The 16,907-nt window shown below is 40.6% G+C and overlaps 1 protein-coding gene across 1 annotated transcript in view; it reads right to left on the bottom strand.

The window, feature by feature from the left end:
• Nucleotides 1–7,097: 7,097 nt before the first annotated feature.
• Nucleotides 7,098–16,907, bottom strand: part of LOC146833563 (cytochrome P450 2D15-like) — a 489,075-nt gene continuing 479,265 nt past the window's right edge. The window contains exons 8-9 of the mRNA XM_085601418.1: nucleotides 10,596–10,737; nucleotides 7,098–7,651 (exon numbers count right to left, since the gene is read on the bottom strand). Of these exons, the coding sequence (XP_085457544.1) occupies nucleotides 7,473–7,651; nucleotides 10,596–10,737 (321 nt within the window). The 3' untranslated portion in view covers nucleotides 7,098–7,472. The remainder of the gene's footprint in view (nucleotides 7,652–10,595; nucleotides 10,738–16,907) is intronic.

The raw sequence follows: 16,907 nt of genomic DNA, 5'->3' as shown, positions 1-16,907 counted from the left end.
TGCATTACAATCATAAGAAAAGTTGAGAAAAAGATAAAAAGGAGTATCCTGTTTGACAAAGAATAAAAAGTCATGGAGGTTTAAGGACTTCTTGCTGTAACAGGGATAAGGACAGAGAGGTGCGAGCACTCATATAAAAAAAAACTGTAACTGGATCCCATAGTTCTCGCCGCTTAGAAGCTAAGGTTAAGGGGTAAACAAAGGTTGTGTCTAGTCTATGATTGTAGCAAACTGCATACCACCAGGCTTTATAAGATAGTTTGGTGTAATCCTTCCAATTTTTAGTTATTTGCTGAAATGCTACTGCTAGTAGTAAGTCAATTATTCTAATGCTGCAAGTGCAATGATCCCAGATGGGAGAAAGACTCCCTAAAAATATGTGAGAAAAAGAAAAGGGATGAGTGGAAGAAAAAATCTTATTAATTTGAGACCAAACCTGTTTCCAGAAACTAAGAACAAGGTGACAGCTGAAAAGCATGTGAAAAAGATCCGCACATGATGAGGAGCAGGACCAACACTTGTCCGAGGCATCTGGGAAATGATTGCTGAGGGTGAGTGGTGAAAACAATAAACGATTATAAACAAAAAATAGTGTTTGAGTAGTGTTAGCAGCTCTAGAGGATCTACGAATCTTCAACCACAATTTGTCCCATAACTCAATAGGCCAAGTGGTTACAAGATCTTTTTCCCAATCCTTCTCTATCGTGGTTTTAATGCGGGGAGAGGATAGGGTGTTAAGGAAAGCATATATCTTAGAAGCTTTAGAATGCTTAAGAAGTAAAGAATTCAACGAGGATGCATCAGAGGGCGCAATAGTCGATGAAGGAAGTACAGCAAGATGAACATCGTAGACCTGTTGTAGTGCGTTTGTCAACAACAAATATTTGGCCAGAAAAGAAAGAGGTAGGTTGAAAGAAGTAGCAGCCAAATCAAAGGGAATGATCTGAGTATGGTGAAATAATTGATGCACCCAAATAAGGCCACGCATTCTCCAGGATTTCCAAAAAATTGGTTTATTGTTAATTAAAATAGACGTGTTATGCCAAATAGGCTGATCAAAGAAAGATGAAACAGGCAAACAGGGAAAAATTTTGGAGTTATATTTCAGAATAGGAGTCGATAAAGACAGAGGTCTACGAGAAAGCATAAGATATTCTTTGAAGGAAAAGGGGGAAATAAAGGAATTTTCCAAGGTCAACCAAAGAGGAGCGGAAAATGAAGAATCTTCAATCCAATGAGAGATTTGATGTAAAAGGAAAGATTTGTGATATAAGGAAAAGTTTGGAAAATTCACCCCTCCTTCTCTTTTAGAACGCATTAGCTTAAACAAAGACATACACTATTTTTTATGCCCCCACAGGAAGGAAGATAGAATAGAGTTGATTTTCTTGAAGTATTTCAAGGGGATAGCAAGTGGTATGTTGGATATTGTAAATAAAACAATGGGAGAGAGCATCATCTTGATTGTGCCCAATCTTCCCCACCACGACAAATAGAGAGGATGCCATTTATTAGTGAGAGTGGTTAGTTTTTGTACGCAATCCTCTATACATTTAGTGATTGTACCCGAAAGAGAGGAGTGAAAAGTAAGGCCCAAATATTTGATAGAATTAGGGCTCCAAGTAAAACCTGAAGTAGAAAAGTCATCCTTGAAAGTCACTTTAGTGAGTGGCAAGATTTCGCACTTGTCTATATTTAGTTTATAACCTGATACTTGAGCAAAAGAATGGACTTCGTCTAAAAATGCTGGAAGGGAGGCATCTGGTTGGGAGATGAAAAGTAAGACATCATCAGCATAAGCTTCCATTTTAACAGCAGAGTTATGAAAGTTAAAACCCTGTATGTTATCATTCTGACGGATTAGCAAAAGGAAGGGTTCTAAAGCAAGGTTAAACACAAAAGGTGAAAGTGGGCAACCCTGTCTAACCCCTCTCCCCAGTGAAAAATAAGAAGATAAGCCCCCATTTGCCGAAATTGCTGCTCTAGGACGCGAATAAAGGAAGGAAATCAGGGAGGAGATTTTCGGACCAAAACCAAACCACTGCAGAGTTTTAAACAGATATGGCCATTCAACCCAATCAAAAGCTTTTTCCGCATCCAAAGCTATGGCTGCGAGGGGATGGGAATAATGTGAAGTTTTGGAAAGGATATCAAAAAATAATCTAGTGTTATCCGACAACAATCTGCCTTTAACAAAGCCGGACTGTTCTTTCCCTAAAAGCGTAGGTAGTATAGACTCTAAACGCAAGGCTAATGCTTTGGAATTTTTTTTATAATCAATATTTACTAGAGAAATAGGGCGATAATTTTTACAATGCTGTGGATCTTTACCCGGTTTCGGGATAATACAGATAAGAGCATCAGAGAAAGAAACAGAAGCGGAACCAGTGTGAAGAAAGGTAGAGAGAAGCAAATGTAATTTGGGGACAAGCAAAGTTGAAAAACAGGAGAAGAATTCAACAGTAAAGCCATCCGGCCCCGGAGCTTTCCCTTGCTTGAGAGTGTGAAGAGCCTGGAGGAGATCTTTATGTGTAAGATCAAATTCTAAAGAGGAAAGGTCTGGAGGAGTTTCAAAAGGAGAGGAAATGCTTGATAAAAATTGGGAGATGGACTGTTCAGATGAAGACGTTTTGGAGGAATACAATGTTTCATAAAAATGTAAGAATTCTTGTAAGATGTCTTCGCTTTTGTGTTTCAGTGATCCATCATAACCAGATATAGATTCAATGTTAACTTTGTTTTGCTTCACCTTTAAATAATTAGCCAACAATTTTCCTGCCTTATTCTGCCCACCATAGAATTTGGCGCTAGATTTTAAGAGAAAATTAGATGCATTGAATGTAGAATCTTTGTTAAATTGAAGTTTGGCAGAAACGAGTTCGCTTAAGCAATCTTTTGATTTAGATGTATAATATAAGTGTTCTAGTTGCTTAATTTTGGAAAGTAGAACATTGGTGGCTTGTTGGGCTTTTTTTCTCTTACGAGAAACATAATTAATGATGAAGTCTCTGGCTGAAGCTTTAAAAGCATCCCAAACTACAGGAAATGGAACATCGTCCGTATGATTGAGCAGAAAAAATTCGTGGAAAAAGGATGTAAAAGAAGAAACAAATTGTACATCGAGAAGGAGAGCGTTGTTAAAACGCCATTTTTTAATGGATGTAGGTGTTTGTAATACATCCAAAGAAATGGAAACTGGGGCATGATCCGAGATTAAGATGGAGCCGATGTCAGAAGAAATAAGGGACTGAGTGAGGCTATGTGAAATAAAAAAATAATCTAGTCGGGATTGAGTTTGGTGGGGGGGTGAAAAGAAAGAGTACTCTCGCAAAGTGGGATTGCAGAGTCTCCAGGCATTAGTGAGTTTATATTGTGCAATGAGGTGAGTAAAAGATTTTTGCTACTTATGTGGAGTGTAAGCACTAGCTGAGTGTCTATCCAAAAAGGGGTCAAAAACATCATTGCAATCACCCACTAGAATGAAGTTATCTACATAGTGTTGGGTAATTAGTGGGGCTAAGGAGGTCCAAAAAGAGGCATCACCACTCGTGGGAGCATACACATTTAAAATGGAAATAGGAACATTGTCTAGAATAAAATTAACCAACACCCATCTGCCTGAAGTATCAGCAAAATGCGTTACTGACTTAATTGGAAGAGATTTTCTAAACAGAATTAAAACACCATTACGTTTACCATCACCTGGGGAAAAATACACATCACCACCCAACCCCTTTTCAGTTTAGCAGATTCACTAGCCGATAAATGTGATTCCTGTATACAGGCTACATCTGTGTTAAGTTTTGTCAAATGGGATAACACTCTCTGTCGTTTAATTGGCGAATGTAAACCTCTAACATTCCAAGTAAATAATTTTAAAGGCATGAAACAATGTTAAAAAAACATACCAGAAGACCAGTTGAAGAACAACCATGAGAAAAAAATACATGTAAAGCATATAGGCATATTGATAAGAGATACCAAAAATAAAAGAAGCTGATTTCATAAAAAACAATGCAATAAAAGCCAGTTACATAATGAAGGATAAAGGAGAAAATAAAACAGAAGAGAGATAGCGAAAATATAAGCAGCAAAAAATGAAAATGAGAAGACTGGATCAAGAAGAAAGGACATAAAATCTGCTGAAGAGAAACGTAACCCAAGGAGAAGTGAGGAACTAAGGAGTTTGAAGAAGAAAGAGAAAGAAAAGTAAGAAAATAATAGCAGAAGAAGAGCAAAAAACATAGTGTCGGGAACAAACAAAAGGAGAGGAGGATGGAGGCCACATAGATCAATGACGGGTCATAAGCTCCAAAGGGAAGGCAGGGAAGGAAGACAACCGCAACGAACTCCAAGGACACGAAGGTGGGTGACGATATGAATGAAGAAATCTGTGCGAAGGAGGAGAAGGGAAAAATGGTAAATATTAAGAACAGAAAAGACTGACGTAAAACAAACAGCCAGTAAAACTGCATAAGCATAACGATCATGAAAAACCAACCTAGAAACATAGCATAAAAAATCTTAACATGAGATATGAGATCAGTGAATGAAAGCTAATTATTAAGAACTGGAAGAAGCAGCAATGTCCATTCCAGTGGTAGTGTGAGAGTACAGAAAGCTCTTTAGTTTCAGCGGATCATCATAAGTAGTGGTCTTGTTGTTGAAAGTCACCTTGAAAAGACAGGGATGGAAAAGTCCGTATCTCGCTCCCATAGAACGCAACTGTGGTCGAAGTGAAAGGAATTCCTTACGCCGGTCAGCAGTGGATTTAGCATAATCTTGTGAGAAGAAGAGCTGATTACCAGACCAGGTGAGTAGAGGGAGAGCTTTGGCTGCAGACAAAACTGTAAGTAAATCAGTATATTCTAGGAAGTAGAGGATCACACCTCTCAGCCTTTTAACATGAGTAGCAGAGAACCCAGTAGGAGGAGGGCCTAAACGATGAGCTCTTTGTATATTGAGATTAGTGGTATCTGGCAGCTTGAGAATCTTTGGCAAAAAGGATTTGAAGAAAGTAAGGGCATCAGATCCCTCTGAATTTTCCGCCAGGCCATATATACGAAGATTGTTCCTCCTATTTCTGTTCTCTAAATTCTCAAGTTGTTTGTGGAGAGTAGAAACTTGGACGCACAATGGATCAACTTTGGCAACAGAGGAATTAAGAGTATCAACAGTTCGTTCTAGGAGGGTTACTCGACCATCAATATTTGACCACTTGTCAGATAACAGCTGAAGAGTAGTTTTGGTTTCCTCAAGAGTAGTTTTAGTTTCTTCAATAAAAGGGCGCAAGGCCCTAATTTCTTCCAAAAGGATATCCATCGTTACTGCTGAGGTTTGTTTGGGAGGAGAAGGTGGATCCTTTTTTAGTCTCTTGATTGAACCTTTAGTGGCACCACTTGTCTGTGGAGCTGAAGTAGAGGAGGAACTTTTAGCAGAGGGATCAGAGGAGTCATCCATGTCTAGACACTGATATCTAGAACTCGTGTGAAGAAGAAATTTACGAGCAGTTGGAGAAGGCTTACGCAACTCCTTCTATGTTCTACCCATAGAAGAAATGACAAAAGCAACTAGAGTATAACGGAACAAGTAAACGAACTAAATTGTATACAGGTAAGTGCAGTAAAGTTGAGCGCTATAAACAAGAGTTATTTCTATGAGAGCCACACAAAGAGGTCAACCAAAGAGACAACAAGTTATATCAAAGAAAAAAAGACAAAACAGCCCAGCAGAAGAACAAGCAATATAGCTAGTTAATGTGCAAGGTTAGTAAAGTCGATAGAGTAAAGACATATGTGTGAGTAAGTCTGAGAGAATACACATGGTTGTGTAACAACAGTCTGGTAAACATGGCAAGAAAAGAAGAAAGTGTCATTTCTAGGTGCAGAAACAACAGTGGTTCTGGAAAAAAGAAATGAAAATCACAATAACAAAAGCGCTATTTAAGAAAATATGAAGTGAGCACTAGGTACACAAGCAAAAGTAAACTACATAAAAACTTAACAGGTGGTTTCTTCAGCTTGAAGGAAAATGAATTACAGTGAAAATTAACAATGGCATGTAGAAGTATGAAGAAATCGGCTCTGCGAATATATAATTGAGATATCCAAGGCAAGTTATTAAGCAATGAAGCAATAGGCGGCAGAGGGTGTAGACATAATTCCTTCTCTCAATGTAAGACTGCTAGGAGTATGATTCCGTCAGCAGCCTCACAAAATGGCGGCCGCCATTTCAAAAGATAATATCTCATACAATGCAGTCAAGTGGTAGATAGAAGCACGTAGCAGAGGAGTGAAAATAACGTGTGGCCCATAATTGCTTAAGTGCGGAAGAAAGTTGCTTCAAAATAATGTCCACACATAATGCAGCGTAGTTGTGAATGAATGATGACAAGCTGAGGTGAGAGAAAACCCAAAGCGCTTGAAAAACGCACTAGCAAAAGCCAAGACACTTGTGTAAAATGGGCATAGCGTGATGAATAGCAGGTTGACAAAGAAGAAGACTTGAAAATTAAGCTGCCAAAACTGTAGTCAGCCGAGAGACGTTAGGAGCGGAGCTCCGTCAGCGCTTACATAAAATGGCGGCCGAAACGCCGAGTATCGGCGCGTCCTGCATTTGCCAAGAAAAAGAATACCCACAGGCAGCCTCGGGTGACCAGAATCATAGTAAGAGCTCCACATCGGTTCCGAAGTTGAAATTCATGCTTTCCCCGGAGAAAGTCGCTGCAGGGAGTCACGTTGGGCTTCCCATCTTCCGCGCCGCCCGGGAGAGCTACGGATACGCCGCCATCGTTCACGGGCACTAGCCACGCCCCCCGGAGAAGAGTTTTTTAATGGCTTAAGTTCAAAATAGTACTGCCTTTAAGGTTTGTAGCAAACAGTTAGCTGCCAGTGACTCGCCACAATGGTTACCTCAATAATTGTTAAACAAGAAATCTTGGTGGTGTATTTGACTCTTACCTGCTGCCAACTGTAAAGCAAACAATGTTTAAAAAATTGGTACTCCCATATAATGCCTACCAGGCCATGAAAAAAGAGGTAAATAAAAGAACGCCTATTCATCGTGTCAAGTTCAATATACAACACTGGAAAACTCCAAATGTTCCATGATTTGTTTAATGAGGAATTGTAATCATACCCACGCCCACAAATGTTCATGATGTTATAATCACATACAGGAAATACAGATTTCAGTACGGAATTCAGAAACAATATGCTCACAAATCAATTGTTTTAATGTAATTTACATTATTATATCCCAAAATAACAAAATTCTCTAATGTGTTAAGTGCTCTACTATTTTATTGTCATTGCAAATGTGCATGCTCTGTTTACATGAACATAAAAGGGGGGGAGGGGGTTAAAGTGTGCATCTTTTAAATTCTAGCCATCAATTTCTGAAAGAACTACCGATGACTTCATTGTTTCAGATATCCTCCTGGAGAGATGCTTGGCATGCAGGGTGATGTTCCTTCATCTTACTTCGGCGCATAACTGGTAAGGCGCGGGAGCTCTAAAGATACTATAGGTGGTCTCCTCACTTGGCCTTGGCTGCTTCTTTGGAACGGAGAACGTAAAGTGCTGAAGAAAAATGGTGAAGAAGAGGAAGAGCTCCATCCTGGCCAGCTGCTCCCCCAAACAGACGCGGCGCCCTGTGAGACAAGGGGAAAAGTGAAAAGAAATGTTTCAAAAAGTGAAACCAACCTTAAGCTTTAATATTTTTGGGGTTGATACCTTTCCACCATCTAATCAAGCATCAGAACAGTGTATACAATTGTAATAATAACGTGCCCTAAAACTATTACTAATCATTTTTTATATAATTGAGCTTAATATTCCGTTTTTTTTTATTTTTATCAGCATTTACTGTGCTCTATTGCCCCTGAACACTAATAATAAAAATAGGATGTTAAAGGAAAAAAGACTTGATGGAAATAAAGAGATTAATTGCATAACCTAGGGCTTAATTTAAACTTTGGCCAAGCTGGTGATTATTTCTAATGCATTGGCAGGAACAGCTGTCACAGCGGTTCCTTTCAATACTGTTTACAGTTTAGTGCAGGTCTCCCACGGATATGGGAGCATTTAGCAGTTTTCACTGCCCTTTACCCCATGTACCTGAGAAGCCCAGGTCAAAAACAGGTACTTCTACACTGATTCTGGGCTTAAATCCCATCTGCCATGGGTGTGATCGTCATTCCTGCTTTGCTAGGAGAAACGTAAAGTAAGAGGAAGGTATTGTGAGCTTCAGTGTCTGAGCCAGTGGGCAATCAAGATACGCCACTCTCACACTCTTGACTGTGGGTGCTCTAACCAACCAGATTGCTAGGCCCTAGCATGGATTTCTAGTTCCAAAGTCCGGAGTGTGACCATTCTCTTGGGTCATTACTTATGTGTGGCTAAGCACCTCAGATTGCCCTGTTTGGTGGCTGAAGCATGTTACTGACATACTGGTCTTTTGATTGGTTTTCTGTGCTGCATCACCTACAAAACACAAGACTGCTCTGGTACATCAGAGCAGAGTGGGAACAGACATCACAAGAGGCATCTACCAGCATCCCACGGAGGGCAAGTGCTTTTCTGTCCTATTCTTTGATGCAATGGAAAAGGTCACAGTTCTGAAGAAACTATGCGGGCAGATGCACTCATTGGGTGGTGACAGCAGCCGGCCTCTTTTCAAGCAATCAATGTTTTCACCAGCTGACCGAGTAACACAGAGAAATACTTCTATTTGGGCACACCCCGGGAACTCCCTCTCAGTTTCCAGACTAAGCTCTTTTACACCGTATACATACTGGCATTCAGAACCTTCCAGGGAGTCCCACCTGTCTCTTCTGTTGCCATTAACAGTAACCATCTTCTGTCGGTCTGTTTGTAGCACTGCCATATATGGTGCTAACAGAAGTCAGGCATACAGAGCACCTTCACTCTACTAATTCACTTAATCGCCTGCTACTTTTCACTCATTCACTCCATGATGAGATGCCTTTACAAAGTTTTCATTGAACAGGTAGCATATGTTGCATGTGGCCAACTTCTAGTCCAATGTGCACTGTAAAAATCCAACCATTTCTGGTGGACTTTGAGGTATAGTGCTGAGAATTAACTGTTGCTCAAGTGGCAAATACAGTGAATGTGCACCGGATTTAGTAATAGCCAACAGTAGGCACTAAACTAGTAGACTCCTACAGTATAGTGCCTAGACACTGAGAAATAGACATTGCCCAGTTGACCCCTTTGTCACTGTTTGTAAGTTAGGCTTTGCATGGCTCTTCTGGGTAAAAGTTTGAGGTTTTATGGGAATTGCATTGGCATTGGTAACTTCAAACAATAGCACAAATTTCAGACCGGTGGCCAGATTCAACTATATCAAGAGATTATGCACTGTGTATTCTGTAAATTGTCCCTATTGCTTTCATGGGGTAATGATAAATTATCCTGGTACCGTGCTCACAAAGTGAGCTTGGTTCCATTCTTAAAAAGTAGGAAACTGAACAAAAACACATAAAACCTTAGCACTTAATTCTTTGCACTACAATAATGTTTGAGGTCAAATCTCTGGCAAGGAAGTAGCTGGGGAGTTCTGTTTTTGTTTCTGTAAAAGCTAGGCAGTGAACCTTCAGCTATGAAGGGGTGTGCCAATGCTTTACTGTATTCTGATTGTCTATACTTATATCACCTCCTCGAGTAAGCATTTGACTACTCTCTGCATTGTTACCAATAGGCTTGTGTGCTAAAGGGGAGAACTTCGTTGTTTAAATTGGTTATTATAGAACATTGGGCCCATGACAGTAGAGTAAATTTATCATACTTCACCATTGGGGTCAATGTATTTCTGATAGCCCTGGTAACTCCCAAATTAGGTCTCACAAGGAGTATAAAAATACTTTACATATGCAAGACATAAGTGCTCATGGTGGGATTAGGTCTTCAAAGTCTTCAAGGATATTGCCAGAAAAGAGAAATGGCAGGGCAGTTCCCGTTTATGATTCCTACCTGCATAACATATCTCAGCTGTTATTGTACCACAACATTGTAACCAAATTATTGTTAGACAGAAATAACATGTTTTAAATATAATTTGCAAAATATTGCACATTTAAAGGTAGTAATAGAAATTCTGCATTCAAAGGGACAATATTTTGGCAAACAATATTTAGCATACACTATTTCTCTTAAATAATATTTTTGCTGACATACCCTCTCCACGTTAAAGTCGGGCTATGTATGGGGTCTTGAAACCATTTAGAGGTTGAGGCATGTATTTTATTCTTTATTCTTCTTTTTTTAACATGAATGATTGTGGTTATATAGTGTGCTTATCAATGTACTGACTTACCTTGGTGACTAAAAGAACATGTTACAATAATAGGATTGTCACAAATATTAAACTTAGAGGACTTTCAACCCTTCTTCAATTGCATACTCTGTGTCAATGTCCTCTAGTTATGCCATTGTATATGCACATGTTAGCATTACTGTCCTCATCTACAAATAAATGTATGTTATGGTCACCTAATCTATATTTGACAAATTTCCTCTCTCAACCTGACTGTGCTAATCTATATCTGCATAGACTAAGAAGCATGTATTTACCTGCAGAAAAAGGAATGAAGGCATCTCGTTTGATGAATTGACCATCGGCGTCCAAGAAGTGTTCTGGATAAAACTGGTATGGCCTTGCCCACATGGATTCATCCTTCAGGACGGACGACAGGTTGAACATGAGCGTGGTGCCCTAGAAGTAATAACTGACTTGTTAAACAATGTAGGTGATCAATTTTTTCTCAGTTTCTGAGGGAACACATAAAAGCTAAATGAACAACACAGAAAGAAAATTTCTGGTTTGCAGGCTCTTCTTACTTTAAAACTACATTGCTCTGTTCAGTGATAACTGTGAGGAAAGTGATTTATTACATGGTGTGGTTGTTCAACCTCACTATGCAATAAATTCAGAAGACTGTCTTCGGTCCAGTGAGGCTCTTGTGCAAAACCTTAGCTCAGCCTTGGGTAGCTGTGGCTTCAGGCAGTCACGCTTTGTCAAAGGAAAAAGCGTAAAGCATTTAGGAGTACCAAAATAGTTGAATAGGACATTGACACTAAGAAAATCTTACCCCAATTTATTAAAAAGTAATATTTTTTTGAATTTCTTGAGACTAAAAGGAACATAATCCACCAGAGATATAAATTATTAAGTAAATAATAAATCACTGCGTTTCATTCAAATCGCAAACAAGTATTGGCAACCACAGTTGTTAGTGGTTACTTTGAATACTTTTGTAAAGTTGTAAACAACTACTCTGGTCCATTTTGGGTGACCAATATAGCAAGGAGAAAGTCACACGGGCCAATAAGACTTACTTGGGCAATTCTCTCACACTCAAAGCTGTCTCCGTCCAGTCCAGGTTTTAATTGCAAACTGTCTTTGACTTCAATGGAGTGCTCCTAATGAAAGAGCCACAGGATGCTGAAGATGCTGAAGGATGCTGAGGATGCTGATGTGGTGATAGAGGTCTTCGTGGGGCTACTACTCGGTCAACAGTCAGGGTGGGATGACTTTGACCACAGGGGTTGATGAACTTTGAAGTCCAGCCCCAACTTTTTTTTTGCCACTGGTCTCCGGTCGTAATGAAACACGGGGTTCCCTTTAACTGGTGATAACTCCCAACCTGGGTAACCAAACTGCCCTCAGACAACTCTCCTAGACTTAGGTGAAACTTTTGAGGGTCAGGAGTCGGTCTCCTAGGCTGCACTTCAGCTGTCAGCAGCAGTCAGGCAAACTAGGGTACCAACTTGCCAAGGCAGTCTTCTTCAGCTTTTATGGACCTGTAGCTGTAATAGGAAGTCTGCAAACTGACTCTTGGAGTCACTTCTTCAGTCTGAAACTCAGGGATGCCTTTTCCTCAAGCAGGGCACCACAGGCACAGTCCTCTCTTTTCTAGCCCAAGGAGCAGCAAGTGCAGTCCAGTCTTGGTGCAGCCTCTCTTTGCTGGGTCCAGGGTACAGTAGGGGCATTCCTTTTTCAGTCCACCTTCCAGTACAGATGGGATCTGAGGTACTAGGGGTGCCAATCATAAGACCAGAACTTATCCTCTGGGATGCAGTGACTACTGCCAATGGGCTACCAGGTCACCTCCCGCGTGATGACTATCTCCTGAAAATAGTGGCATTTAGCTAACACACAATGTAATATTCTGCCAATTCCCAAGATGGCAGGACCGGTCTCTTGGTGTGTGGAGTGTAGCTACTTAAGGGCTACACACTCATGGGAAACTGGTTTGGCAACTGTTTCCCCCTCTCTGTCCCCTTTGCCAACCTGTGTACAAGAACCTTCCAAAGATGACTTCCCGTTTGAGGCATGCCTTATGGGCTCACACCCTGTTTGACTTTCCTGCCAGGAAGGGTTAATATCTCTTCCAGTAGAATGCCTTTTGTGTTCCTTCCTGTGAGCCATTCACATCACACCCCTCCCCCACCAGGAGGGCAGAAGGCTTTCTTGTGGCCAGCACCCATAAATGATCACTGAAAAACTTTGTGCAACTGAGTGACAACTATTTAAAGTTGCCATTTACTTAAATGTTACATCAGAGTCAACTTGAGCAACAGGCTGGGTTTAATGCAACAATTATTTTTATACTTTGAAGTGCCAACTTTAGTAGTCCCATTCAGAAGTTAACACAGCTGAGTGGTCAGTGTGTAACCCTGTACTTGCCAATGGGGCTAGAAGTCTTTCCACAGTAAAAATGACAATTTGTTGTTTTACTGTTAGAAAATGTAAAAATACAAGCCCCGCTTTTTAATATAAATCCTACCTTAGGGATGACATACATATTAAAAAGAAAGGTCTGGACTTTCTAATTCTTCTAAATGGCAAAGTCAAGTTAGTAGTTTGAAAACTGCTCTGCCAGCCAGCAGTGTGAGGCTAGGAGTCATGCTTTGCTTTGTCACACTTTTGGTGGGATAATACAAGCTGCAGTTCACAAGAGACACTTTAACTTACATGCCCTAGTTCTAGAGACTTATAAGTAAGTTTTCTTGTGCCAATTGTGGGTGAACCAATCATACATAAATATTTTAAGGGTCAGAGTACTGGCACTGAGGCCTGTTTGGCAGGACTCAGTGCACTTTCAGAGTTGAAAAACCAGCAGCATCAGTTCAAAACTTTGGGGTGATCATGAAAAAAGTGGCATTTCCTTACAAAAAAACCCTAAATCTTTCAGAGGGCTAAAATATGTTGTCATTTGGTGTATTTACTTGGACACCAGGCCCGGTGAACCATGCACTCTGAGGTAACCCTTCCTGAATGCATTAAGAACATAGTCTATATAAACTGAAGTGACACATTCTTCCATCATCTCCATTCTTGCAGACTGTGCCGATTTCATCACTGAGAGCCCTACTGCCTGTGGATTCCACAATGGGATTTTTAGGTTTTTTGGAAACCTCAGCTAGTGCGCTTCCTGCCAATATGTTACCTTGAAAAAAGAGACTCTGATAGAATGACTCATTGGATTTGCACTTTCCTCTCACTAGTCATGTGCTGAGACTTGATCAGCCAATGGTGGCAGTAGTCCTATGTCACTCTCATTATCATTGTGTTGTCATGGAGTCTATAAACTGTTGTACCAAGTGAGTCTGAATGAACTCTAATGCAGAAGTTAATTTAAGGTAAGTATATAACTTTATTCAAGGTACTACACTGCTTTGCAAAACAGCTACAAACTTGGCACATGCCAAAATATTATGCCAGATAGCAAATAACACTAAAAATGTGAGTCATAAAACCAAACACATAATGGGCTGAAGAAATGAGGTAGCTTAACTGCTCGTTTCCTCAGTAGGCAGGCTTCTTACTTCTTACTACTTAAGTACAGCTCTTCCTTTTTTCCATCATGCACCTAAAAAACTATAGTATTGGAAGGTGTTGTGATGTGTACGTCATTCCCAATGCATTCCTGTGATACCAGACCTCCTCAAGTTAATGAATAACTTTGACTTAATATATTCAATAGGAGTCTCTCAAGGGGTCTGACATTAGGGGCAGGGTGAATAAGCAATGTTCATGGAATTGAAGGGGAGATCAAAATAATTACTGAACCTCCTGTTTTTTTAGAGTGGGGTCTGGTTCTTGTAAGGAGTTGTCAATAAAAGGTTCCTAACCAGGGACTTTGTCAATCTCTGACAATATATCCATTGATGGAGTTACATACATGTACACATAAGTAAAACTACATGTGTGAAATCACTCCTACACTTTTGAGTAAATTTACACATTTTGTTTATTGACCATTTCTGAGTGCAAATTTACTACAAAGGGTAGACTTACATGTCTCCACCCTTTGAAATAGGGAGTGGAGCCAAGTTTACTAGTGTATAGTTACTACAGACAAAAAGGACTCAGAAGTGAGTCCATCGCCACACATGACCAACCACTGGTACTGCAGTATACAAAAAAGTGATGGACAAAATACTTGAATTAATCTTAGTCACTGGTAATTATATGGGGTCACATCCTAGTCCTTCATTATTTTGCACATCATGTCACCTCTGTTTGGTCCAAGCCATATGCAAATCAGTCTTAACACTACTCCATTAGGAGTATTTCAGCCTAAACCACCACATCAGGCCTGCACTGAAATGGATCACATGCGAGCCAAGGCAGGTTTTGACCTGATTGGAGCTGATCATTCATTTGCAACTTAGTTCCAGTGGCAAGGTGAGCACGGGACCCATGTCAGGGGATACCCGTTGCACCTAGGATGTCACATTGATGTATACAAAAAAGTGATGGATGGAATGCTTGAATCAATCTTAGCCACTGGTAATTAATAAGGGCTACTTCTCAGTTCATTGTTAAATTGTACATCATGCAACCTCAGCTTGGACCCAGTCAAATGCCAATCAATCTTGACTGCTCAAATAGGAACAGTCCGGGCCAGGGCCACCATGAACTGGAACATAAGAAACCCAAGATTGGTTTAATCCTAATCGGGGCTCTTCAGTAGGGTGCAGCTTGGCTCCAGGAGCAATTTCATCCATTAAACCCTCGTCTTGGCATACTCATTGCAATTAGGGCGTCACACTCAGGTGTGCAAAAAAGTGATGGATTGAATGTTTGAATTATTCTCTGGCACTGGTAATTACTCTGGGCTTCATTGCAGTACACCATAATTTTGTATTCCATACCATCCATATGCAAATCAGTGTTGACCCTGCAGTATTAGGAATAGTCCAGTGCAAACTGCTGCGCGAGGTCCTCCCTGAACTGGAACATAAGACACCCAACACTGGTTTGACCTTGATTCGGTCTCATCAGTCAGGGGCAACTTGGTTCCAGTGGCAAAAAGAGCATGGGATCCACGTTTAGGCATATCCTTCACTCTTAGGTTGTCACACTGAAGTATGCAAAAACAATGTGATGGATGAATGCTTGAATGAATCTCAGCCACTGGTAATCATTCTGTCCGAGTGATTACTAATGATTGAGATTAATTCAAGCATTTTATCCATCAATTTGTTCTTTTGCAGATGACGTCCTAAGTGCAACGGGTAAGCCCCGATGTGTGTAGTGTCCTCACTGTGCCCTAGGACCCAAGCTACAACTTACTAATGAGCCCAAGCAGGACATAACAGTTCTGGGGATGCTTGTGGTCCCTTCTGGAGGGGGCCTTGCCTGGATGTTTAGAACAGATTGACCCTATGAGGAGCAGAGAATGTACTGATTTACATAAGGAGTTGTATTGTGGGTGGAAAACAATAGATTGTAATGCAGCTCGAGTGATTGCTAGTGGTTAAACTATTTCAAAGCATTATTATCATCACTTTTTCTTTGATTGTTCTGATGCAATTATTAACTAGCTTGCTCCTTCAAAGGAACTTTAAAAACAAATCTTCACAAGGCTTCACAATAGTTAAATATCTATTTACTTTTTAAATGTCCTCACCCCCTTAAGTGCCAATTAAAAAAAATCCCATGATAAAAGACAGATATTCATCCACATAGGCTTACACCCATGATGCAAGGTACTATCATGGAATAAAAAAAAAAATAGCCGGGTGTACTCCTAGGAAGCTCATACTGTTTTGGGTTCCTAGTATAGGATTAGGCATCTAGTGCACCTTGGGTCTCTAAAGGAAATTAGTTCTCCATGGAGGGTTGTTCACACAGCTTGCCCATTCATGTCTGGTTGATTACCCACATGGAGTCAACTATTTACAAGGTGTTTGGTACAGAGTGAATGCTGTCTGTAGGAGAAGATTAGTTTACCTAAGGAAGCCTGTGTGTCTGAAGAGTAACATATGCATTACATTAATTTGCGCTACTTAGGGGGTCATTAGGATGGCGGGCGGCAGTCGCATCTGGCCGCAATGTCAAATGGCCATGTTGTGCATTTCCATGCACAACGTGGCAGGCACCGCACGGTGCCTGCCATCTTGTGCATGGAAATGTAGGGGGGCACCATGGGTACGCAACGGGCCCCCAAAGCAAATCACTGCCAGCCTTTCCATGGCGGCATTGCCGCCATGGAAAGGCACCTGCAACACCCACATCCTAATATGGCAGACGGTGCCTGCTAGGCACTGCCACGATATTAGTGGCCCAGCTCCGGCGGCAGGTAATCGTGACGATTGCCACCGGCCAAAAAGCGGCGCACGGACTTTCCATCCGCCACGATACCCACCACCATCATAATGTGGCGGGGCTAATTCTCATGACGATGGTGGAACGATTGTAATTAGCCCCAAAGTAATTACATATGACATGCGATACTGGTTTTTACAGTATATTGAACAGCAGTTGATTGGATGGTGTAATCAGTGATGTCATCAATGACATCATTCAAAATGCCACCATGGATGTTATCAATGATCTAATTGAACATGTCATGAATGATGCAATCTGTGAGG

The sequence above is a fragment of the Triturus cristatus genome, chromosome 4_2 (genome assembly GCF_964204655.1).
Source record: "Triturus cristatus chromosome 4_2, aTriCri1.1, whole genome shotgun sequence".
Taxonomy (NCBI): Eukaryota; Metazoa; Chordata; class Amphibia; order Caudata; family Salamandridae; genus Triturus; species Triturus cristatus.
This window is presented reverse-complemented; position numbering and strand designations above follow the sequence as displayed.